Below are 24,913 nucleotides of genomic sequence, written 5' to 3'. Positions count from 1 at the left end.
TGTACCTTTGCTCTTAGTTCTTTCTCTTTATCTAACATTGCCCCGATCCCAAGAAAGTCCAAGCTTATGAAGTTTTTTATCTAATGCCATTTAAATATCATCTCCAGTACACTTTCCTTCTAGCGCAAGACAAAACAACATATCTTCATTCAATTTTCCATTGAAGCTATATCTTATAAATGCAAGTATAATTGAGAGGAACTAGAAATGTCGGTTGATTCACCTAATTGTAAAACAATTTACATTCTTAACTCTCTCCATCAACTGAATCAGTATGTCACTTGCAATCTCATGAATTCGCCTACCAACCGTATTTTTTGACAAGGGTATGGATTCAAGTTCGCGAGCCATCTTTTCTCCATGAAGAGCTCTACACATTGCCAGTGCAGGAGGTTTGATAAGCTCTTCCCCTGTTGTGTGTGGCTTTTTTTTCTCTGAGCAATAAGATATGCAATCTCATGTGATGCCCTTTGAGCTTTGACAGGCAGGCAATGCACCATTTTTTGTTATCACTTATTTTTGACCTTGTAACTCCATTTTCTTGCGTCGTAAAAAATCTATTGGTTTATTTGTGAATGACTGGTGCTTGCACTGCAGGTGTCTTTTCATTTTTGCTGGCTTTAAGCTTTCATTAGCCAACACTATAAAAGGTATAGAAGCAATCCTTATGACTGGCTTTAGAAGCTTGTGTGTCTTGCATATTATGCATATATTTTCATGCAGTTCACATAGATATATATATATATATTATATATATATATATATATGTGTGTGTGTGTGTGTGTGCGTGTGTGTGTGTGTGTGTGTGTGTGTGTGCTTAAAAATATCACAGTAGATGCATGACTCCATTAAATAAGCGAATACCACGGGAAAATGATAGGCAGAAATCCTTGACAATGTCTCAGTAAAGACGAAAGAGCTTGGAATTTCTGCTTTATCAATTTTCTGTGAAATTGGCTTATACATATACTATATATATATATATATATATATATATATATATATATATATATATATATATATATATATACATATATATATAATAATATATATATATGTGTGTATATATATATATATATATACATATATATATATATATATATATATATATATATATAGCACTCTGAATATTTCTGCCTCAATATGTCTATAGCTCACATTAAATACTATTTAAACCAAACCGATTATGACTACGATTAAAAATGGTTTAACGTATCTAATATAAGATTATTATTATTATTATTATTATTATTATTATTATTATTTATTATTATTATTATTATTATTATTATTATTAGGTCTCTAAATGAAACATATCATGCATTCTGTCCGGGAAAAATGTAATTTATAAGCCTAAATCTTAAATGATTTCATTGTTGCGGCGAAAATCACCTTGAAAAATTCATTTGACACTAGTATTATAAACCTTACAATAAACAACTGGGGAAATTTGCCTTGTTCATTTTGTTATGTGAATATGATTAAATGATTTTCTTTTTAAATTATTTTTTTTAAAACAATGTATGTACTCCCCCCATTCAATTATAAGTTATATGATCTTATAACTCCTATGAAATACAAAGTAGCCATATTTCTTTTGCGACTTGTGATCGCCATAATTTGTTTATTTATTTATTTTTTTACGAGTGTTGGCATATAAAGGAAAGGATAATGCATGAAAGAATATATTATTTACTTTGCTTTGTGAATGTAAGTATAATACATGGTACCACTATAATCATTTTTTTTTAAAGTAGGCTTGTTGAACTATATTCTGTTAGATCTGAAGTAGCTACTGCAGATTTTGATTTTAGATCTTAGGATACCATTTCCGTTATTGTGGATCCTAAGACCAATCTAATGATCTTGGGTGATCGCTGATTTCAGCGCACACATGGACGTATGAAGGCATAACAGAGATCGTGAGAGAATAATCTGATCAAGATAAAAGTCACACAGGACAACAACAAAACACGGAAAAAAAAATATTTTCAAACTCTGAGTCATGATGATCCACAATATTTTAGTGCTTGATCATTTTTTTTTTATTATTATTTTAATGTTTTCTATGGACTGGCTCCACAACAACTAAACTCAAGATATGTCCGTAGATATCCACAGGCTAAAAATGATAAAGGTATAAATAACCTTCATTTCAAAGAAGGGTTGACGAAGTTAAACGATTTCCATAAGCAAACCTAGTATGTACTATATATTAGCGGTAAATGCCACCAACAGTACCCTCTCTGATAAAAGTCAACTGAGCGGATGAATTCCTGAAGATAATATAATGTTAATATCATGTTTTCTGCGCTCGCAATATATCAGTGAATGTTGCAACAGGATGTATACATAGATATCCATGGGTGTATACGTATAGGGATGACGTATACTATACATGGGAGACGACCCTTGTTAATTATATTTTTCCCGGAAATGCAATTTGCATAAGTTTATGAGTTTTACGATTTACTCTCATTGTATATTTTTTATTCTTACTTCAGAATAAACTATGTCTATAATTTATTCATAAATCAATAGTTGCAGCCCTTATACTTTATTACGATGGTGTTGCATAGCATACATATAGCAAATGGTTTAAGAGTAGTAATGATGGCTAAACTATATAGCCCTACATCTCCAGGTTAATGAATTTCCGGTGTTGCGAATTTTTTTTATTAGACTGTTTGTTTACTTAAAACTAGCATTGGTAGAAAACATGAATCTTCGAAAATTTGTTCCAACGCAAGAGGTCACCGGTTCGACTGGCTAAGTACGATACCGGCTACTTAGTCATTCACGTTAACTTGACGCACCTCGAAGACGCAAGTCAGCGGATACATCCTAAAATCAAACAATGATTTGACGACTTGACGAAGGGGGTAGGTGGGCAGTGTTGGATAAAAAAAATCAAGGAATTAACAGCATTAACCCGGTTCGTACATAGCTAGTTTGACTGCAGCGGAGAGAGTTCAACTATAACGGTTACGTAACATACGCCTAGTGACTAGTCGCAATTCAGTATATGATTCTGTAGTTTTAACAAATAACATTAATGATACAAAAACAGTTAAGACACCAAAATCTTTGTAGTTCTGTTACAACACAGCTATCAAATAAAATATCTATATTGGGCTGAACGAAATTCAGTCGCATGTCAAGATCAACAGCTGAATATTCCATGTTGACAAAGCATTAGTCGTAAATTTATAATTTTTTTCTTTTTTCCTCATTACCGATGGATTATCTGAAGAACATGACTTCGGTGGCCGCAACGCTAGTATTTTTTAAATATCAAATCAATGAACAATTAAGTACAGTTATATCTAAAAAATAACTACATTTCTTTTTCTTTTTTACGTCAGGCAAATCTAACATACGATGGACGATAACTTCGATTCAATCCTTACGCAGTTGGGCACTGGGAAATGGAATTTATTCTACTATATCACGTTATCATACTGTGAGTATTTATCAATTGTTTTTTCCATGTATACTTTGCTTACTATTTTGTAGACCTCTCCATAAACGAAAATCATTATACTATAATATATATATATATATCTATATATCTATATATATATATATATATATATATATATATATATTATATTAGCGAATTTCTAGCCTATGAACTTGACTGATTTAGTCTAGGATATTTAACTGATTTTACTAGTTATGTAGACTAAATTCTATCGTATATACGAACTATATCATGCCTCTTTAGTCTAGCGTTCCTCATTCCTAAGAAGTCCTATTTATATCTTAATCAAAGCTTCAACATCCTATAGGGAGTCCATCTGATTCTTCAGACGAAACTTTCACACATCTCGTAAGTTCTACGGATTATTAATCTAAATTTCCACATATCCAAGAAGTCCTATATCTAAGAAGTCCTATTGATTCTTTAGTATTAACTGCGGCATATCCAAGCAGTCCTATTAACTCTTTGGTCTAGACTTCCATATATCTAAGAAGTCCCATTGATTCTCTAGTCCATAACTTCCACATATCTAGGAAGTCCTATTAAATCTTCGGTCTAGACTTCCATATATCTAAAAAGTCCTAATGCTTCTCTAGTCTATACTTCCCCATATCCAAGAAGTCCTATTAAATCTTTGATGTAGACTTATATATATCTAAGAAGTCTTATTGATGCTTTAGTCTATATTTCCACATATCCAAAAAGTCCTATTAAATCTTCGGTCTAGACCTGCAAATATCTAAGAAGTCCAATTAGTCTAAAGTTCCACACACCTCAGAAGTTCTGTTCTTCAGTGTAAGCATCCCCTTACCTAGGATGTCTCGCTGATTATCTAATATTGTTTAAATTTCCCCCCACCAAAAAAAGGGTATGCATGCGTTAGCTACCACACGTTAGGAGGAGCATTCTTGGCACCTGACGTTGATTACACTTGTCGTGCACCTGACTCGGCGATCGTACCAAAAGTGTCCTTTCAAAGTGATTTTGAGAGAACAGAGGATGCTGCTCTTAATAACGGATCGTATACTGCCAAGGACGGGAATGAGAGTGAGGGGTAAGTATCAGAAGTCAGTAATTGTCTAAATTGATATCTTCGTATGTTTATCATGATGGCTTCAGTATAGGTCTAACTCTATATAAACGCTAATCTTCCTAGGATGCATATATAGATCCAAGTAGGATAGACACACACACACAGAAGAAAAACTACAATTAAGGATAACATACAGGAGATAATTAATTTTCTAAAAATTACGCACACAGCAAGATTTACAAGAAACTGAATTTAGCAACAATCTATACGCTTCACAATTCACTTTCATCTTCAGGCAGCAATGGGTGGTCCAATTTGAAAGTTTATTGATTCTGTCGTTCACATGAAACTGAATTGAGTAACAGTCATTACTCCTCATTTTAAAATTCAGCCAACAATGATGGGACAATTCGAATACCAGTTTACTAATTCAGCTCTAATCCTGTGTGCATAATTGAATGATAGCATGACAGTTCATTTCAAAACTTAGGTCTACAGTAATTGCCATGTTCTTTCAAGGTCTCCGTGTACTTACCTCGTTCAGAATGTCACGACTGGAAACCTTACCGAGGAGCAGTGCACTTCGTGGGACTTCGACAAAAGCACATTTGAATCAACGGTGACATCTGAGGTGAGAGAAAGCAGAACGGGAGATGAAATCAGATGAACAAACGTAAATATCATGAGAAACGATACAACTAGATTATATGGACATTATGTGAATGCTTAATTTTCGAGTCAAAGATCATATGAATCCTTTTAAACTTCTGTAGTACCAGATGCAAGTAGTACTATCATTTAATATCCAAATGAATGCCATATTCTTTGGAAGTTTGAATTTCAAGTCAATGGTCCCTGTAAGCTTGTTCCATGTGAATAGGGCGTATCTTCCAAATAATAATAATAATAACAATAATATATATATATATATATATATATATATATATATATATATATATATATATATATATATATATATTTCTTTTTTTTTTGGATTGACAGTTTGACCTCGTGTGCGATTGGAAATTCCTCCGTGCAACGTATCAGAGCGTCTACATGTTTGGGATTTTGGTAGGCGCAGGGGTCAATGGCTACATGGCCGACAAGTAAGAAAACTGAGAATTAGTCAGATAAGTTACCTTAGGTATGGAATTACTAAACTTCTGGGCATGAAATTAATTATATCTAGATCTTTTGTCTAGATGTGATACCCATTTCACCTTGTGCTAAAAGCCTTGATGGTCCAGGAGAATAGGAGGTACGAATGAAAAACCTAAGTCCCAGACAGCCAATAATTACTATTTTATCATACAATTGTGCCTAAATAGAAATAAAAATAAAACATAAAATGAAGCTTTAATGCCTCTCAAGAATTCCGAGGATAAATGTTATGACTTGATCGTGTATTTTGATGATGCAATAGTTTAAAAAATGGTTGCAGGCCAAAATTTCTGAGCATACACTTTTATTGTATACTACTCCATTGTATTAAAGTGTTTTCTGGGTTCGACCTGTGTCGGCCGGTGAAATGTCTCTGTAGCACACATTTCTAGGTATAAATAGATGCTAAATATACCACAGAAAAAAGCTAAATGGAATGCTGAAGTTACTACTTTCAGCTCGCTCACCCCAAAGGGTGTCGGTATAAACACAAGGGCGAGTGGAAGCCACTACCACAGATATTCTGCCAATTAGAAGACTCCTCTCAAAACCCCTCTCTAGATAGGTGCCGTTACAACGTCTACTTTACGTCTACCTTCCGCTTGCTACAACCACAACTTCTGCCCGAAGGCGTCATTCCTGTATTAGCACGCGGCTAAGGCCCCACCGAATCCGTCGCGACGCGTCGCGTGCGTCCAATACGGCTATCCGTCTACAAGCGTCTCCGTCTTCTGCGCGTGTGGCCCAACGGCCCCAACCAGACACACGAGTGACAGTTATAAGACGGACAATTCAAACTTCAGCAGTACTTGCCGTTATGAAGGGAGAGCGCGAGGTTTTCCTCTGACTCGGTGCTGTCAACCAAATTAGAGGCGTTGAACAGTAGGAAAATCTGGACTTATGACATAACTTTAGATGAGGAAAGAGTGAATATGCAAAACTCTTTCATAAGTTACGATAGCGTCCAGACAAGTTTTTTTTAAATATTGTCGGATGCCGCGGAAAACCTTTTGACTTAATTCACGAGGGCATTATATCTCGAATATCAAAATTTGATACCAATTACAGAAGATCCGTATCAACGTAAGAAACTTGTAGTAACTCAGAGGGAAGAATTACTGATTTCGAAATTAGAGTTGCACTTTATTTTATTTTATACAAAAATTAAGATACGTAGAATTGTGTGTGAACTGAACACTTTGATACAGGAACTTCTGAAACAAAGATATTTACATAAATGTGTCCATTAGAATATAATAAAAAAATACTTTAATCCTTTATCATAACCACAAATCATCACATTTGATTATAACTCAAAGTTGGGCAGGTTGGTTCAAATGCAGGTGTTGTAGGTCTACCACAATTTCTTCCTTCATGCGGACCCCAGCTCGGAGACGCACGTCCACGCGCGGCTAAAAACAAAATGTTTTGTTCCTTGTGCGTCTAGTCTGGTAATGCACCTGACGCCACGCACGCTCATGCGCCGTGTGGGGCCACTCGTGTTTGAACTATGACAGTTGATCGAAACGCACAAAACGCGTAGCCGTGTTGGACGCACGCGACGCGCCGGATTCGGTGGGGCCTTAGCCTTAGCCTTAGTGTCCGCACGCACTTTTTTCGCTGTCCTCTACAAGTGTTTTTTGGTGAAGCATGTCTGCCCCAGCAGGGCCGTTTCTAGTTCATTATGCGATCAGGAAAGAACTCGTTATGGCGCCCCCCTTCCCTCCAGGCTGGAAATAATAACATAAACAATTTCGAACACAACTAGCATCTCAAGTTCCACAACAAAACAACATACTTTATTAATAAATCATCTTCACGTATATGTATACACAACAAGGAAAAGTATAGACTCAAAAGTATACAAACTATTTTTGTAAATTTTAATTGAATAACACCATTATACATTTTTATTGCAAATCCTACCTAAGATAAATTGAAAAAGGTAATCTTGCCAATCTAAAACCATAGAACTCAATGCATATATGTTGAGGGCTATGTTAAAACTATTATATACAAGTTTTCTTCACTGATTTTTCATATTTAAAACCTGACTCTTCTTGACTTTCTTGCAGCAAAATCATCTATAGTGTCATCATACGAAATCTGTTTGGATATTTCTCTATTAATACTAATTATTGCCAGCCCATTTAGGCGCTCCTGTGACATAGTAGACCTTAAATATGTTTTAAGTTTAGAGAAGCTTCTCTCTGCAGATGCCACAGTCACAGGTGTAGTGACAGCAATTCTTAATGCCACCCACATGTTTGGATAGATCTCTTTCAGGCCTTTCTCCTCCAGAAAAACAAGAAGGTCAAATGTTGTCATATTTTGTTTTGGAAATGACTGCATCTCTACAATCAGTTCATCATAATTTAAATCAGAATGATCCCCAGATGTGAGTGTATTACACAAATCTTTTGCCTGCTTTTCTAGCTCACTAGATGTCAGGTCAGAGAAGTTTATGAGAACACTGAATTTCTTTGCAACATCACTCATCATTCCAGTTCTCTCTCTCAGAGATTCAATGGCCATATCCACAACTACATTGAAAAATGAAAACTCCACTTTTTTCAAGGCATCGGTAATAGGTTCATCAGGGGCCTCATAGGAAAACTGCCTTTTAGTAGTTCTGAGTCTTTTCTGCTTTAGAGCAGCTTCCACATTCATCTCCTCACATATCTCTTTGGCAGATGTCTGGGCATTATTCATTTATTTTCGCATTTATACTTGTATTTATTTATTTGAATTATTCACATAAAAATAATACTTCTCTCATTTATTTATATATTAATTTTGGATGGCAATTTGGCGCCCCCCAAGCAAATGGCGCCCCAGGCGACCGCCTGAGTTGCCTGTGCCTAGAAACGGCCCTGCGCCCCAGAGCCCCAAGCTTCTTCATCTAAGTTGAGTATTCCATTTTTCGTTTTTGAATCTCGTGAGGGCACGATAAATCCCTTTTTGAGCCTTTATTAGGTCCCTTTGTTCTCACGAACCGGGGTGACGCTCCTTTTGTATCCGCCATTTTGGGTACATCATTTGCGGCGTGCGTTTTTTCCCAGTTGTTATCTTAGGATAAATTTTACATCACCGTTTAGCATTTCACTATTTAGACTACTATTTTCGTATGCCTTTTCATTTTTTCTCGCTCCTGTCGTTTTCTGAAGCATTAGTTTTACGAGTTTTATCCTTACATTGTAGAGCCTAACTCGCTCCTGACGTACTCTGAGGCCTCTTCTTTTACGTTTATCTTTCATTTTTAGCCTTTTGTGGCTCCCTTGTTGTCCTCAGCTCCTCAGGAGCGTGTTGGTTTCCCTTCGTACGTACGATTTTATTCTTCATATGTTATGCGCGAGTAGTGTGTTTTTGGTTTCTAGGCTAGCCTAGCAGTACGCCAGTTTTTGCAGAGAGGGCGATTCCTCTCTCTCTCGCGCGGTACTCATGCATGCATTCTTTTAGTGTGTTTTTCGATGTTAGTCAGTAATGCACTCAATTATATGCACCTTTGTGATAAACTATTCAAATATTTGTTTTTCTTTTGTTGAGGTTGGAAGTTCTTCGCGATGCCCTTCCCTGGCCTACCCAACCAGACCTAGGCTAGGTTTTGGAAGGTAGGCCAGGCAGTCTTATGCCCCTCCACCCTTTCGGCCCCACCCTTACCACCTCCTGACCAGGCAGTTATGTTTGCTGGGAGAGTGGTCCAGGACAGAGTCTCTCGTGTCATGTTTGTAGGGCCTAGACCTATCATACCTGACCAGATCAGAACATTCGATTTTGGAGGGTTTAGTTAGGTTCTATCCGTCTGCTTCATGACGTCCTTTGGAGGCCATGCTTGCCTACCTGACTGGATCTGTACCGATCTCGGAGGGTTAGACTGGGTTCTCAGCTGGGTGCGTTCCCCTCCCTCCTTTCGCAGTTCTTCCAGTAATTCCTCATCAATTATTTTATGATTGTCTTGTTGTGTGTAGCCTGGCCCTTTGCCCCCTTTAGGGTGTCAGTTGGCCTACCGTCTTCTGCCCCCTTTAGTGGTAGGCTAGTTACGACTCTCGAGAGGTGGTTGGTCACTGATCGGTTGCTGTGGCCAGGTGATCACGACTCGTCCACTCTCCTCCAGACACTTACCCCCCCCCCCACCCCCACACTGCCCCAGTCTCGTTCTGGCGCTGCCTAGCTAGCTCGCTGCTCAAGTAATCCTACCGATGAACGACAGCTAGAGCGTATAGCTTATCTAGGGGATTAGTCGGAGGAGATTGGGTGATTAGTAAATTTTGTAATCTCTTTTGGCATGTCTCCGGGCCTGTGGGTCCTCTGGCCAGGTGGGGTCTACCATCACACCAGCCAGTAGGCTGTACACCGGATTGTACGTGCCACTGCTCCGCCGCTCTGTTGTCTATTCTCCTCTATATTGTCACTGCCTCCCCACTCATGTGGGGGCGGAACTGGGCTTAGAGCTGCGTTTCTAATTACCTTAGAATTGCTTCTCTTCCCCGGTGCGATCAGACTCAGGCCTAGGTTTTACCTATTTTCCCTGTTCTGCTCGTATCAGCCTGTCCCCGCCGGCTTTTACCGTTATGATAACGAGGTTATAGATTCCGGATGGAGTAGGTGAAGTCTTTGAGAGATTATGTTAGAGAATGTTTTATTTAGCATCTGTTGGTATGTCTCCGGACCGTATTTGTTCCAATGTAGTGTGGTCTACCATCACACACACCAGAAAGTATACACCGGAGTTTATCGTACCATTGTTCGCGCCGCTCTGTTTTCCATCTTCTATACTATCGCTGCTCCCCACTCCGGTGGGGGCAGAACGGGTGTGAGCACCAGAGATTAAGACAGGTAGCTGGGTACTGATAATTTATTTACAGACAAACTGAGTTGACATAGACAGGTGCGGACGGATATGTAGTGCAGTCTCGCACCGCAAACAGAAATGACTCTGAGACGGTAAATTTGTGTTTTCTTACAGACATTCATTTAGATATAATAAAGCGTACAAATAATGGAATTGCATGTGTTATACATCGGCGGAAAGGCCGCGGAACGCTCTATCGGATGGAAGTAAGAACAACGCGACTTGATGATTGGTTACAATGAAAATAGGGAAAAAGCGTTGTCCTTACACGGGGCTCAGAGAATGCGCCTACAATTGGTTACGTTGCATTGCTCTACTTCGATGTGATCAGACTCGGGCTCAGGTTTTACTTTATTCCTCTGTTCTGCTCGTATCAGGCCCTCTCCGCTTGTCATACCTTTGCCGATCCCAAGTATGGATTCCGGAGCAGGCGGAGACATCCAGTGCTTTATTAATAACAAGTAAGTTGAAAATTATACCCGATTTTGCCTTTAACTGGTTAAGTATCTAGTTGAAGTGTACTCATCCCGCCGGAATTAACTCCGGCAGCATTATCTGACGATAATGCTGTTCTCTCCTTTATCCCAATGCTCCATTTTCGGCAGCAGTGGCGGCTCCCATTATCGAGGGCATCCACCAGGAGACTCAACGCCCCCCGGAGGACCAAGAGGGCTTGTGTGGCATTGTCACGGAGGAAGTGGCAGCCATCAGTCTTCACCGAGAGCCTATGGCCATGGAGGAACAGGAGGTAGGTAGGGAGGTAAGTGAGGCAGGTAGTTTCCTTTTAGTCCTACTCCTTCTCCTCCTTCCTTCCAGGGCTTCCCTACGAAGTCCGCCCCCACTTGGGATAGATGGGCCTCAGTAATCCCCAAGGTCAAGGCCTGGAAGACTAGATCCCTGCCGAAGGTGGTTAAACCATCCAAGCCTTCCCCGGCAGGCTCCGCAAGGTCGTCATCGGCTTCCAAGCCTTCGACTTCCTCGGCTAGAGCTACACCCCCATCCAAGGGGTCGAGAGCTAAGTCTTCCAAAGCCAGACCGGCGGAGTGTGGCTTCGACCAGGAGGCTTTCGCGAATCTTCTCAGGCGGAAGATGAGCGAGGTAGTGGACTCGAGGCTTGAATCGATGTCCACTCAACTCGCCTCAGGCCTAGAGACTTTGGTTCAGTCCATCATTTCTCTGACCCAGAGGTTACAGGGCCAGGAGGAATTGGTGACCGGATTCCTCCAGCCCGGAACCACACCGCAGTCCTTGATGGTGCTGGATGCATCCAAGCTTCCACCATTCGAAAATAGCAACCCGTGGCAGTTGGCTCTGCACGCCCCGTTCTCAGAGGGCAAGCTTACCATTGAAGGTTGCGGAACCCGACCGGTGGAAGACTTTGAGTTCTTCCCGGCAGGCCTACAATTTCCCTTCCCGGGCTACGCTAGACTAGCTGAGGATGCGCTAGTCAGGGTAGACAAAGTCCCGAAAGAGACGGTTATCTACCCTAGGGACCAGGCTCAGTCTGCATGGGTCCGCACCCTCACGGAATGGGAGTGTGTCAACACCAAGTTGACACCCCATAAAGGTTGCTATACTATGTTTGTGGCGCCACACGAAGTTCCGACTCCTTGTACGTCGAAGGTTGCAGAATTGACACTGCAAGCCACAATGGAGGAAAAACCTTTGCCTCAGCTAAAAGAGACGTAGGCTACCTCATTGCTCTTCCCCCTTTAGCTAGAGTGTTGGGCTGATGCTCCGGCAACGTTCACGGTGGGCAAACTTGACCCGGAGTGTGCCTCCACACAATTCAGTGAACGTTTGCCTAGAATTCCGGACCCTATGGTCAAGGCGGAATTCGAAGCAAGATGCAGGCTGAGTAGGTCAATTAACTCAGTCACCATGGTGGAGTTGACTGCTACAACCTTTGCAGAGGAGCCTCTATTTCGGGTCCTCACAAAGTCACTATTACAGGCTTTTCAATCAGACCTGTATGACTTTATAGTGGCTAGACGAGCCTGCAGGAAGCATGTTTTTGCTAATGCTTCCATCAGACACGAACCGAACAGACTCATAAAGGCATCGATCTGGGGTGCCAACCTCTTTCCTGAGGACATGGTTAACAGCGTCCTCAGCGAGGCAGCTAGAGCTAACCAGAACCTTCGTGTCCGTTGGGGACTTCCCTTCAAAAGGAAGTTTGAGACCCCCGGACCACAATCCAAAGGTAGGAAGAGGCCGAGGAAGTACCAACCTTTCCAGTCCTCTCAACCTCAGACAGTAGTACAAGCTGTTCCTGTCTCCCAGATCGGCAAACCTTCAACATCTAAGGCATAGCCATAACAACAGTTTGTCCTGCTGCAGAGTTAACAGACTCAACAGCCTTCGAGTTCGACCACCCTGGTAACTTCCCCAGCTTTCAACGCCTCCTTTGAATCACAAGGAGCGTTTCGAGGCTTCAATAGGCACGCAAGGAGTAGCAGAGCCAGAGGTGCCTTCCGACAGAGAGCTGGCTGTAGAGGCAGAGGCTTCAGAGGAGGCAGAGGAAGTAAGACCTCAACCAATCAGTGGGGCTCCGCAGGTGGGCGGGAGACTATATCTCTCCCAGGACCATTGGACCTTCAGTTCATGGGTGCCCACAGTATTGTAAATCGAAAGGGTCTGGGGTGGGGAAATGGATATGAAATGGGCCTCCTCCACCAGTCAGTTTTCAATAGATTCCAACGACAGACCTACTAGACTATGCCAAAGATCTTCTTCAAAAGAAGGCAGTAAAGAAAGTCAGTCGCCTGAAATTTCAAGGACGTCTGTTCAGTGTACCGAAGAAAGACTCGGACAAACGAAGAGTGATTCTGGACCTGTCCCGTCTCAACTCATACATTCAATGCGACAAGTTCTGCATGCTGACCGTCAAGCAGGTGCGGACCTTACTTCCCCGTGGGGTCGTCACCACCTCTATCGATCTTACAGACGCTTACTATCATGTACCGATGGCAAGAAACTTCTCTCCATACCTAGGCTTCAAACTAGGAAAACAAGCTTACTCATTCAGTCATGCCATTCGGGTTCAACATAGCGCCAAGAATATTCACCAAGCTAGGAGAGACAGTAGTCCAAGAACTAAGAGCTCAGGGTGTAATGTTAGTAGCTTACCTAGACGACTGGCTTATTTGGGCAACCCAACGATGAAAGGGGAAAAAAATGGGGTCCCCCCGCCCAAAAGGGGCAGAACAAAAGCCCCAAAAAAAAAACGGGTTTAATAGAAAAAATTTCCCCTGAGAAACTATCTTGGGTTTCCAGATAAAACAAAGGAAAAGTCCCATCTCATTCCGGCGTCCCGCTTTCAATGGTTGGGAATTCAATGGGACCTGACTGCACACAAACTATCTCTCCTACCAAAAAAGTGCAGAGAGATAGCGAAGGCTATGAGACAGTTCCTCAAGAACAAAAGGGGTTCTCGTCGTACCCAAGAGAGAATTCTAGGTTCTCTTCAGTTTGCCTCAATAACAGATGTTCTATTGAAAGCCAGACTGAAGGATATCAATCGAGTCTGGCGGAAAAGAGCCAACAACAACTTCAGAGACAAAATCTCTCTGATTCCGCCGATATTAAAGAAAAGACTCCGTCCATGGATGGAAGTCTGGAGTCTCTCCAAATCAGTGCCACTACAATTTCCCCCTACAATTTCCCCCGCCGTCTCTGACAGTCCACACAGATGCCTCTCTGAGCGGTTGGAGGGGCTACTCCAGTACAAGAAGGTTTAAGGAACGTGGTCGAATACATTCCGCCAGTTCCACATCAACATCCTAGAAGCAATGGCCATTTTTCTGACCTTGAAACGTCTAGCTCCAGTCAAGAACAGTCATGTAAGACTAGTCTCGGACAGCTCAGTGATAGTTCATTGCATAAACAGAGGGGGCTCCAAGTCGAGCAAAGTAAATCATGTAATGATTGCAATTTTTTTGTCAGCAACAAAAAATCATTGGCACCTGTCAGCTACTCACCTGGCAGGAGTACGAAATGTCATTGCAGACTCACTATCCAGAACAACTCCGCTGGAGTCAGAGTGGTCCTTGGACACAAAATCATTCCGTTGGATTTGCCAACAAATCCCGGGCCTTCAGGTAGACCTGTTCGCCACAGAGTCCAATCACAAACTTCTGTGTTATGTGGCTCCCAATCTGGACCCTCTAGCTCACGCCACAGATGCAATGTCCATAGACTGGAACAACTGGCAGAAGATTTACCTATTTCCGCCAGTAAACCTCCTGATGAAAGTCCTCCACAAACTCAGATCTTTCACAGGGCAGGTAGCATTGGTAGCACCCAACTGGCCGAAGAGCAATTGGTTTCCTCTTCTACTAGAGTTGAATCTCCATCCCAGACGGATTCCCAACCCAGAACTGACTCAAATAGTACAAACTCGGACTGTGTCAGCTTCCTCAAGAATTCTGAGTGCCCTAACTTTATGGATTTCATGAAGTTTGCGGCACAGAAGGATGCTAGTATTGATCCACTAAACATCCTGTTCGTGGAGTCAGACAAAAGAGAATCAACACTCAGACAGTATGATTCAGCAGTTAAGAAGTTGGCCATCTTTCTAAAAGAATCAGATGTCCAGAAGATGACTACGAATCTGGCAATTTCATTCTTTAGAACCCTGTTCAAAAAAGGCCTAGCTGCTAGTACCATTACTACGACTAAAGGAAGATATTTCAGTTTGGCTTTAATATTGATTTGACAGATTCGTACTTCTTGTCTATCCCTCAAGCATGTACTCGTCTGAGACCGGTGGACTGTCCCCACACGGTCTCCTGGTTTTTAAACTATGTACTCAAGTTGGCTTCAGACACTGATAATGAATCATGCTCATATATAACCCTTCTCAGGAAAACATTATTTTTAATGAGTCTGGCCTTAGGCGCCAGAATATCAGAACTGTCGGCTCTTTCTAGAAAACCAAATCACATTGATTTCCTCCCGTCAGGTGAAGTTCTGCTCTCCCCAGATCGGAAATTCTTACCAAAGAATGAAGACCCACAAAACAGGTGGGCTCCATGGAAGATTATACCTCTCACACAGGACCCATCATTGTGTCCTATTGTCACATTAAAATCTTATCTGGACAGAACTTCTGAAAAGTCTTCAGGTCCTCTTTTTATTAGAGAAAAAGGCGGAACCATTTCCTTGAAAGGAATTAGACAACAAATTCTTTATTTTATTAAACAAGCCAATCCGGATTCAGTCCCTCATGTCCATGATATCTGGGCAGTGGCTACCTCAGTTAATTATTTTCATAATATGAACTTCGAGGATCTTAAAAAATATACAGGTTGGAAATCCCAGACAGTATTTAAACGCCACTATCTAAAGAATTTAGAGGCCCTTAAATATTCGGCAGTGGCTGCAGGGAGCATTGTCTCCCCTGATATGGCCTAGTCTTATAACTCTAGTTCCTATTCCTTTATTCTGCTATCAATTTTCCTTTGATACTCACTCTCCTACCTGCCTCGCTCATAATCCCTGCCTGTCTCCCTTATGTTCCGGTCTGGTTTGCTCATCAACCCACTTCTGGACATGCACATAGTTCATATTTGTTTGTTTTGTATTCCTCTCCTGTTGTTTTTCCCAGGAGAGTATGGATTTGGTCATATTTGATCCCATTTTTTACCATTTGTAACTTGCTATTCTTACATTGGTTATTAAAACTTAATCTTAAGAAAATGTTTATTTTCCCTTATATATCTATAAAATTTTGTTATTTACCAAGCTTGTATGGCCAATTCTCTGATACTATTTCGCCGGCCGACACAGGTCAAACCCAGAAAAGGGGTTTTGACGAAGGAAAAATATATTTCTGGGGGAAGACCTGTGTCGCCCGGTGAACCCATCCCTCTCTTTTCCTGTTCCCCCACCCTTTAGCTGGCCCAAGCTTGGGTGCGTAATTCAGGAATGAAGCCTTCGGGCAGAAGTTGTAGTATTAGTGAGCGGAAGGTAGATATAAAGTAGACGTTGTAACGGCACCTATCTAGAGAGGGGTTTTGAGAGGAGTCTTCTAATTGGCAGAATATCTGTGGTAGTGGCTTCCACTCGCCCTTGTGTTTATACCGACACCCTATGGGGTGAGCGAGCTGAAGGTAGTAACTTCAGCATTCCATTTAGCTTTATTCTCTGGTATATTTAGCATCTATTTATACCTAGAAATGTGTGCTACAGGGACATTTCACCGGGCGACACAGGTCTTCCCCCAGAAATAGATTTTTCCTTCGTCAAAATCCCTTTTTATACCCTTTCATCACTTACATTTTAAATATAGCACTTCTGAAACAAGATAATTTTATTAAAACATGAATTCTTTTTCCTCCTTTACAGATAATGAGCACATGACTCAATCACATTCATCTTTGCACAAGGTCTCGTCTGCAAGATTTGTGCAAAGGATATGTACTAGGGTGTAAAAGGGAATGTTTTACATATTATATGTAATAAATTTCAAAATCACACCAGGATCAAACCAAGGTTTTACAACATAAAGGCAAAGGCACTACTAACTGACCCCCGTGTCTTTCAACTGATAGATGACCTGTATGGGTCAGTTGGTAGTAGCCGTGCCTTTCTACTGAAAGACCTGGGTTTCTATTGCAAACATGAATGACAGTGTTGGTTAATTCTAAATTCTATATATATATATATAATATATATATATATATATATATATATATATATATATATATATATACTATACAGGCGGTCCCCCGGGTTACGACGGTTCCGGCTTACGACGTTCCGAGGTTACGACGCTTTTTTCTTAAATATTCAATGGAAAAAATCCGTCCTGGGTTACGACGCTTGTTCCGAGGTTACGACGCTGACGCTTCAGAGCTCCGAAGTTAACGACGCTTTTAAAAAACGCATACTATGATAAAAATCCTTTATAGTTTAGCACAGTATATTAATAAAAATAAGTTTCTGGTTAGATTACAACAAAAATTTTGAGATTATGATGATTTTCGACACTTTTTATGTTTGTATTTTTCTATGTTTTTTAGTGACGCCTCATATGCGGAACTAGTTTCCGAGCGAATGAATACATACTAGTTTACATATAAACAGTCCAAAGCGCAAATAATGAAAAAATCATTGCTTGTTTCCAGTAATAATAACAAAACGAAGTTTCTGGTTAGATTACAACGCAAATTCCAAGTATCCAAAGAGAGACATTATCCAGTAATTTGATCAGAGAGAGAGAGAGAGAGAGAGAGAGAGAGAGAGAGAGAGAGAGAGAGACGTCTTCCGACGCTCCGAGTTAAGGACAGAGAAGTGTTCGTTTCGTTAAACGGCCTCTGACTCATGCCGATAAATGTTTTGTTGATACTAATAATATAAGCCTATTTAAAGATACGTTTATTTTAATTAGTCTATATGATACGTAAATAGTAATCAACTGTTCTTGTAGCCCTCAATATTTGGCAAAATCGAAGTATCCAAAGAGAGACATTATCCAGTACGTAATTTGATCAGGGAGAGAGAGAGAGAGAGAGAGACGCTTTGGCAACAATGGTCTCGGGGGTTTTTATAGCTTCCTTCTGCTTGATGATCGTGGATATTGTAGAAGGAATTTCGACCATACTCGTTTGCCAAATCGACGATACGAATCCACGTTCATGCTTTGCTATAATTTCATGTTTTGCTTCCATCGAAATAATTTTCTTGGGTTTTTTCTTATCACCTGCTTTGTCTTTCCGAGCTTTGAGACCCATGGTTAATAATAAAATAGACAAAATAACACGAAAAATAGGCGCAAATACAACGAACTAAACAACAGACGTGTTAACATGCAGCACCACAAACAAACAGACTGAAACGCCATTTATCGGTCGCCTATACAACTAACACTCATCGCAAATCGTATCTCAAATATTTCGTTGTATATCAAAGCTTGTATTTTCGCAAATTTTCTGTTATATTCTCAAAACATTTGTATATTAGGGCAATCGTATGTCAAGTTTCCAATGTAATTTTGATCAGAGAGAGAGAGAGAGAGAGAGATGAGAGAGAGAGAGAGAGAGAGAGAGAGAGAGAGAGAGAGACGCTTTGGCAACAATGGTCTCGTGGGGATTGACGTAACGTTTATTTTCTGAACAGATAGGACAGAGAAGTGTTCGTTTCATTAAACGGCCTCTGACTCATGGCAGAAATGTTTTTGTTGATACTAATATATAAGCCTATTTAAAGATACATTTACTTTAATTAGTCTATATGATACGTAAATAGTAATCAGCTGTTCTTGTAGCCCTCAAGATTTTGCAAAATCACTCCAGGTTGTACATAAAACTTCAAGAATGTAGTGTCACCAGAGGATTACAATAGTTTTTACCTTCAAGAACCAGCATTCTTTTATGAAAATACTCCAGGTTGTACATAAACTACAGGAAACACATGTAGTGTAACCAAAGGATTACAAGTAAGGTTTTTATAATAACTTTTATTAGTTTAAGACATATTTCCAAGCGTCGTTCCGGCTTACGACGATTTTCGGCTTACGACGCGTCTCAAGAACGGAACCCCCGTCGGTAACCCGGGGCCGCCTGTATATATAAGATATATATATTATATATATATATATATATATAGTTATATATATATATATATTATATACTATACTATATATTAAAATTTATTACAAACACATATATTAATTACTCTTTTCCATAGGTATGGTAGAAAAAGGATGATAACCATTGGAGCTACCTTATATTCTCTCATTGCTGTGATTTCTGCATGGCTGCCCAATATCTCAACCATTATCGCAGCTAGATTCATGTTGGGGACTATGCATCCAACGTCTCTGCAAACTGGATATATTTTAGGTAAATTGATTCAGTACGTATTTGTTGTTCTAAGAAGTATTAATCAATCTTCAGAAACCATTCATAAATGTTTCTCTTACTGTAGTCTTAATTCAGTCACCATACATTTTGTTTAAATGTTAAAAAGTATGTCATTTACTTGTGATTTATTTATATATGTTACAGCCACTCTAAAAAAGGAGTGGAATCGGATGTAATGGATAATATAATAGATAGTAGTCATGACAAACCTCTGCTATTTGAGTGAATATTCAAGCAGCTCAGTTTTGACACATTCATTGAAACAATGAAAATTAATAAGTATGTCCTTAAACAACAAAAGAAAAACACACACTCATGCACATACACACACACTTAGGAAGCATATTAAACATATTAAAATGAAAAGCCTAAATATAGACTAGTCCTAAGCCCTTCTCTACTCTAAATGCAACCCACCACAATCAAATAACCATCAGGTACCTAATTGACTGCTTAAGTCAAAAAGAGCATAAGACATTCCCTTGTGGGATCAATCTCAGGTTTCTTGCTGATGCGTAAGGTTGCTGATCTCAGATTTTCAATGACAACCATGAGCAGTGACCTTCCAGATGACCCAAGATAAAAATTAATTAGGAACGACTGCTGCTGATTTGCATGTTTCATTACATATATGATTTACTTCATGTATGAAATCTTGCAACCTCCCATAAAATGCCATAAACTCTTAGCTAAATATATCATAGCGATGGAAAACCAGCTAACCAGGTCCTGTATCAATTTGCACCATAAGGTATGGAAGTGACAAAACCCAGCATGAGATCAGCTATTGGAATGCTGCAATTCCTGTCTTGGGCAGTGGGAACGATGTGCTGGGGTGGCTGGGCTTACCTCATCAGAGACTGGAGATGGCTCCAAACAGCGGTCTCTTTGCCGTGCTTCTTTTTTCTGCCAACATTGTGGTAAGTGTGTTGCTCAAATCAAGGCAATTACCGGTTTGGTAACTCAGTCATTTCTATTTGATGAGTTTTGTTTTAAATAATATAGTAATACATCAGTTAATGACTTTGACCAGAAGGCTTGGTGACACTCTCAGTCTCTACCCTTTATCAGTATGTATTCATATGTTACTTTTTCATTATGATATGATAGAGTTGTATCCACAAATAAATGCACTCTTGATATGTATATTCTCTTTGTACTGTTTTGAATCAGCCTGGACAATGGCCAGGAACTTACTGCTTACCTACCACCTTTCAAGATTGGAAAGCAATGCTGAATGATAGGTATACTACATGGTTTCTTCACATTTGGGGGCTAATGATTGCTAGAGAATACCTTTGAAATTACAGGTCAAGCAAAATACTACATGTTAAACGCAAAAAGCTATCCAGCTGAATGTTACTCACACGCTGTTCATAGTAGACTGCCGCAGGTCCAATCATTCACGGCCAACATCCTGTGATGACGTCATAGCATGCCAAAGGGTATGTACCACGTGATAGCATGCGCAGATGTATAACGGATATAACATAAACAAAATGACAATTTGTCCAAAATTGCATTTTACCTAACTATACAAACCTGAGGTCCTTTTACAATAGGAGGTACTAGCGGCAGAGGGATAGGTCGTAAGCTTCCCCGAACAAGGGGTTCGGTAGTTAACTGCTTGTCCGACAGGCGCGCCCGCGCGCGACTGGTAGAGTAACAAATACAAATCACTTTTGCTTTTGGGCCCAAGCAAAAAACTGCACAGAGTGAGGGGTGGCATGAGGGGGGCTATCGTTTGTAAAGGACCTCAGGTTTGATATAGTTAGGAAAAATGCAATTGTGGACAAATTGTCATTTGTTCCGACACGGCATACAACAAACCTCGGTCCTTTTACAATAGGAAGACTACTTCTGGTTGGTGGAATCTGAGTCTTTTGTGAAACAGACTGGTGTCTCGCCCAACCTGGAAGTCTCCCTGGGGCGTCTAAAGAGCGAGGGAGGGATCCAAGCCTCTGTCGATGATCGGGGGTAGTGTGCACCGCAGGAATCAATGGTCAGAACTCTGAGACCGGAAGTATAAGAGAGAGGCAAGCGTATCTATCGTACCAGCAAACAAGAACAAGTTCCTATTTGCAAGAGGCAAAAATGTTATGGTTTGTCTTCTTGTTGGCTTCCTCCCCCCCCTTGTAGGATGGAAGTGGTGGATATTCGCTCCATCCCTAGTGAAAGGATAGGATGGGGCTCTGTCGAGTAAGTGATCACCGGGCATTCGTCCTTATCCAGCAAGGTGAGGACCGTTATCCCTCTACCCACAGGTAGAGGGGTAGAAAAAGATAGGAAAGAGAAGCAGTCACTCTCTCATTCACTTATCATTCTTACAGTCACACCAGGACTCGAGCTGTTCAGCATGCTTAGGGTCTGGTTAGTAGACAACGTGTTGAGCAGCCACACGGGTCCTAAGGAAAACGATCAAGACCTCGGTGGGCAAATATCAAAGGTATCAGAAGGAGGTTGACAGTGGTCTGGTTGTACCAGACCCCCTTGCCTTCAGCCTGCGCCCGGAGAGTTCTTGTGTAACTCTAGAGGGAGTGACTTATAGGTCATCCTTGGTGCTGACGAAGAGTAATTCAACACTCGCCTGGGATGTCGAGTTTCTCAGAAAGCTCAGCGTCGAGCTTCACAGGACAAAGCAGCATCTCCTTCGCATCGAAGGCGTTTGAAAAGCCCATTAGGGAGTGGATTTGTGAAGGACTCTTTTCTACCGATCGTCAGAACCGAAGCGGTTCAGAGTCTTCGCTACGAATTACGGGTACGAAATCGAGCGTTCACGAATCCCCATCCCTGGGGGATGCTGACTTCCAGGCAAGTCAGCCAATTACCTCAGAGAAAAGAAGGGAATGTCGTAATGGACCTATCCCTCTTCTCGACTTCGGGGATGTCCTGTACCCAACTGTCATCCGTTCTGCAGCTAAGTTGTTCCGGTAGTGGATAGGCCAACCGACACTCACTGGGTGGGTGTCGATGGTAGGGTATGTGACAAGCCGTTAGGACGACGCAAGAAAAGAGGTTATGGAACAATCCGAACAAGTCCACCAGCGAAGTCGTAACAGCCTTGGGCGCTCGACAGCTGCCTACGGACTGCGTTCGGTAGAGCAAGTTGTCCAAGCACCCGAGCAAGTCACGTGACTTCGCCTTAACAGGTTATGCCAAGGACTAAACAAATAATTTGTTCCGTCACGATGCCAGAAGGCAATGGTGATGACTATCTTAAGGCCATGTGCCAAAGGCGAAAGTTCAAGTGCATTCTAGAGACCGAGGTATGGTGCGCAAGATATCTGCATAGATAGTGATTCCGGGTAAGGAGAAAACAACACATGTGACGTTGAAGACGAAGGTGTAACAGAAAACTGACAACCTACTTTTCACAGCTGAACCGAGGGAAGATTTCTCAAGATCTGAACCTGTGCTACAAAGACTCGAGAACGTAACCGCTATGATTGCTGCCGGTGAGGATCGTAGTTTAGTTGCAATAAAAAGCGGAAGCGATCTCCAGTAATGAAGACAGGGAACTATGCCTGAAGAACGCTTCAAGGGCTGAAACATTTTGGAAGTAGAGCTGTCAGGTCGGAGAGTAGGCGATGTCTTCTACATATCGGTTAATTCGGGGGCGAGCAATGAAATTGCACACCTACGAATTACGAGGGATATGTTGAAAGGCGAAACCTAGATGTCTGCAAAAATCATTCGAATTATCGCAGTGCGACGCAGCGGTGACTAGTACAGACTTCTGTACGTGCGGTAAAGAAGATGAAGATAGTCAAGAGATTATCTCGTTGAAAATTCTCGCAATGTCGAAGCGATGAATCGGACGTCCACTAGCAGTAGATGGTCCTCATATTGCGCGAATCCCCGTTAATCAGAGACCTAAGTCCATGATTGTTGGGCAGAGATACGGTTCGGTAGTCAATCCAACCAGGGGAGAGAGAGACGTAAAACCGACCGTGGCATATCCGAGACCTCAGCTGATACTGAGCGCTTTCAGGCAGTTCATACGCAGTAGCTCTCGGTGACTCGTCATCTGACGTTGCCAGGTAACCATTATTCACGAAAGGAATACGTTCGGCTAGAACCATGCGAGCATAAAGAATACGCGACGAGCAATTATATTGAACCGAAAGGGGATTGCGTAAATATCAAAAAGCTGATTTGGGTTGTAATGACAATACCAAGTATCTAAAATCGAAACTGAAACTGCTGGGAGGTGCAGGCAAACACCGAGGTGGCAGTCAAGTAAGATACAATTCGTCTCGGTCACAAACCGTAGAGTTAACTACGGTTGGGACTACCCCACGGACAATTCAAACTGTAAGAAATAATGTCGCGAGGGTAATAACGTAAGATTATATTTGTAGGGTCTGTACACGAACCTAATCCTAAATTCTTGTCCCCTCGAGGAATGAGGAATAGGATTGGAGATCGACGCCTTCGTTCTCTTAATTCAAGAGAGTGAAGGAGAAGTCTTCCAAAGGAAAGCTTCAATGGTGAACAGAATACGGAAGACGAATAGTTAAGCCAAACTGGAAGTTCCTCCGTTCTTCTCTATTCCAGGTAAGGCCCTACTGTGAGATACTCTTCTTTCAGCAGCGGTATTCTTCCAAATGCTAGAAATTACAGGAATTCGAAGCATAAGCGAGGTTTCCCGATTAAGTGTAACAATTATCGGGGATTCTCGCTCACTTGGACCGTGTCTCGCCTGAGTGTTTGGAGACGTAAAAAAACTCGAACACTCTGAGTGCGCTAGAAATCCGTAGAATTCTAAGCACTCTGCGAAAACCCCCCACCGAATTCGTCAGACGAGATCGGCTGGTGGTCCTCTCGATTCCCGTAGAAACGGAAAAGGAGGCAGGATCCCTCCTCAATGACGGGGCTTACGTCAGGGTAGGACCCGAAGGTCCCCCGCGTAGCGCAGCCCATAACGTGGGTATCTACAGAGAAATCCTGTAGGATCCCTCCCCTTTCCCTCGTAGCCGTATAAGGGGAGAGGGAATGGGGGAGGAATTGGATACTGGCTCGCCTTCCCAGCGGATTCTACGCAGTGGAGAAGAAAAGCGAGCAGCAATCGCATTACGGCGATGGCCTCTCAGAGCCTGGGAAAACGTATCGTCCAGGAGAAAACGTTTTCCCGAGGAGGGTCTTACGTAAATCAGACGGTAGGGTAAGTGTCGGCCGACACTCGTGAACGTCGTTGGTGGGGCTGATCGACAACCTGACAGTAGAGAGCCGATACGCTCCGACTCATTCCAGTCCTGTCGAGGGTCGAAACCCAGGAGGACCGAAGGGGTATTTAAATCGTGTGGCCGAAGACACGTTATTAAAGCCGCTGTCGCAGTTAGAGGAGGTGAAGTAGCTTGTGTCCGACCGTCAGAACTGAGAGAGCCTTCTTGTCAAGAGACGAGAGACTACCTGTTTCAACACAGTCGGCAAGCTCCGATCGCGGCCGACCACCGTCGATCTGGGTTCCCTCTCGGGCCCCAAAAACGACTCGAGCCGAGACGTGGCTCTGCTAG

The 24,913-nt window shown here is 41.6% G+C and overlaps 2 protein-coding genes across 3 annotated transcripts in view; one reads left to right on the top strand and one right to left on the bottom strand.

The window, feature by feature from the left end:
- LOC135217640 (zinc finger BED domain-containing protein 5-like) overlaps positions 1 to 38 on the bottom strand; it is a 972-nt gene extending 934 nt beyond the window's left edge. Inside the window, exon 1 of the mRNA XM_064253606.1 lies at positions 1 to 38. This exon is cut by the window's left edge and continues 332 nt beyond it. Coding sequence (XP_064109676.1) covers positions 1 to 38 — 38 coding nt within the window.
- The window catches only part of LOC135217451 (organic cation transporter protein-like), a 57,810-nt gene that overhangs the window by 6,760 nt on the left and 26,137 nt on the right, over positions 1 to 24,913 (top strand). For both annotated transcript variants that reach the window (XM_064253323.1, XM_064253322.1), the window contains exons 2-7: positions 3,366 to 3,463; positions 4,352 to 4,538; positions 5,037 to 5,148; positions 5,520 to 5,623; positions 19,222 to 19,376; positions 20,149 to 20,317. In XM_064253323.1, the coding sequence (XP_064109393.1) occupies positions 3,382 to 3,463; positions 4,352 to 4,538; positions 5,037 to 5,148; positions 5,520 to 5,623; positions 19,222 to 19,376; positions 20,149 to 20,317 (809 nt within the window). In that variant the 5' untranslated portion in view covers positions 3,366 to 3,381. The remainder of the gene's footprint in view (positions 1 to 3,365; positions 3,464 to 4,351; positions 4,539 to 5,036; positions 5,149 to 5,519; positions 5,624 to 19,221; positions 19,377 to 20,148; positions 20,318 to 24,913) is intronic.

This window comes from Macrobrachium nipponense, chromosome 7, assembly GCF_015104395.2.
Source record: "Macrobrachium nipponense isolate FS-2020 chromosome 7, ASM1510439v2, whole genome shotgun sequence".
In the NCBI taxonomy this organism is placed as follows: Eukaryota; Metazoa; Arthropoda; class Malacostraca; order Decapoda; family Palaemonidae; genus Macrobrachium; species Macrobrachium nipponense.
This window is presented reverse-complemented; position numbering and strand designations above follow the sequence as displayed.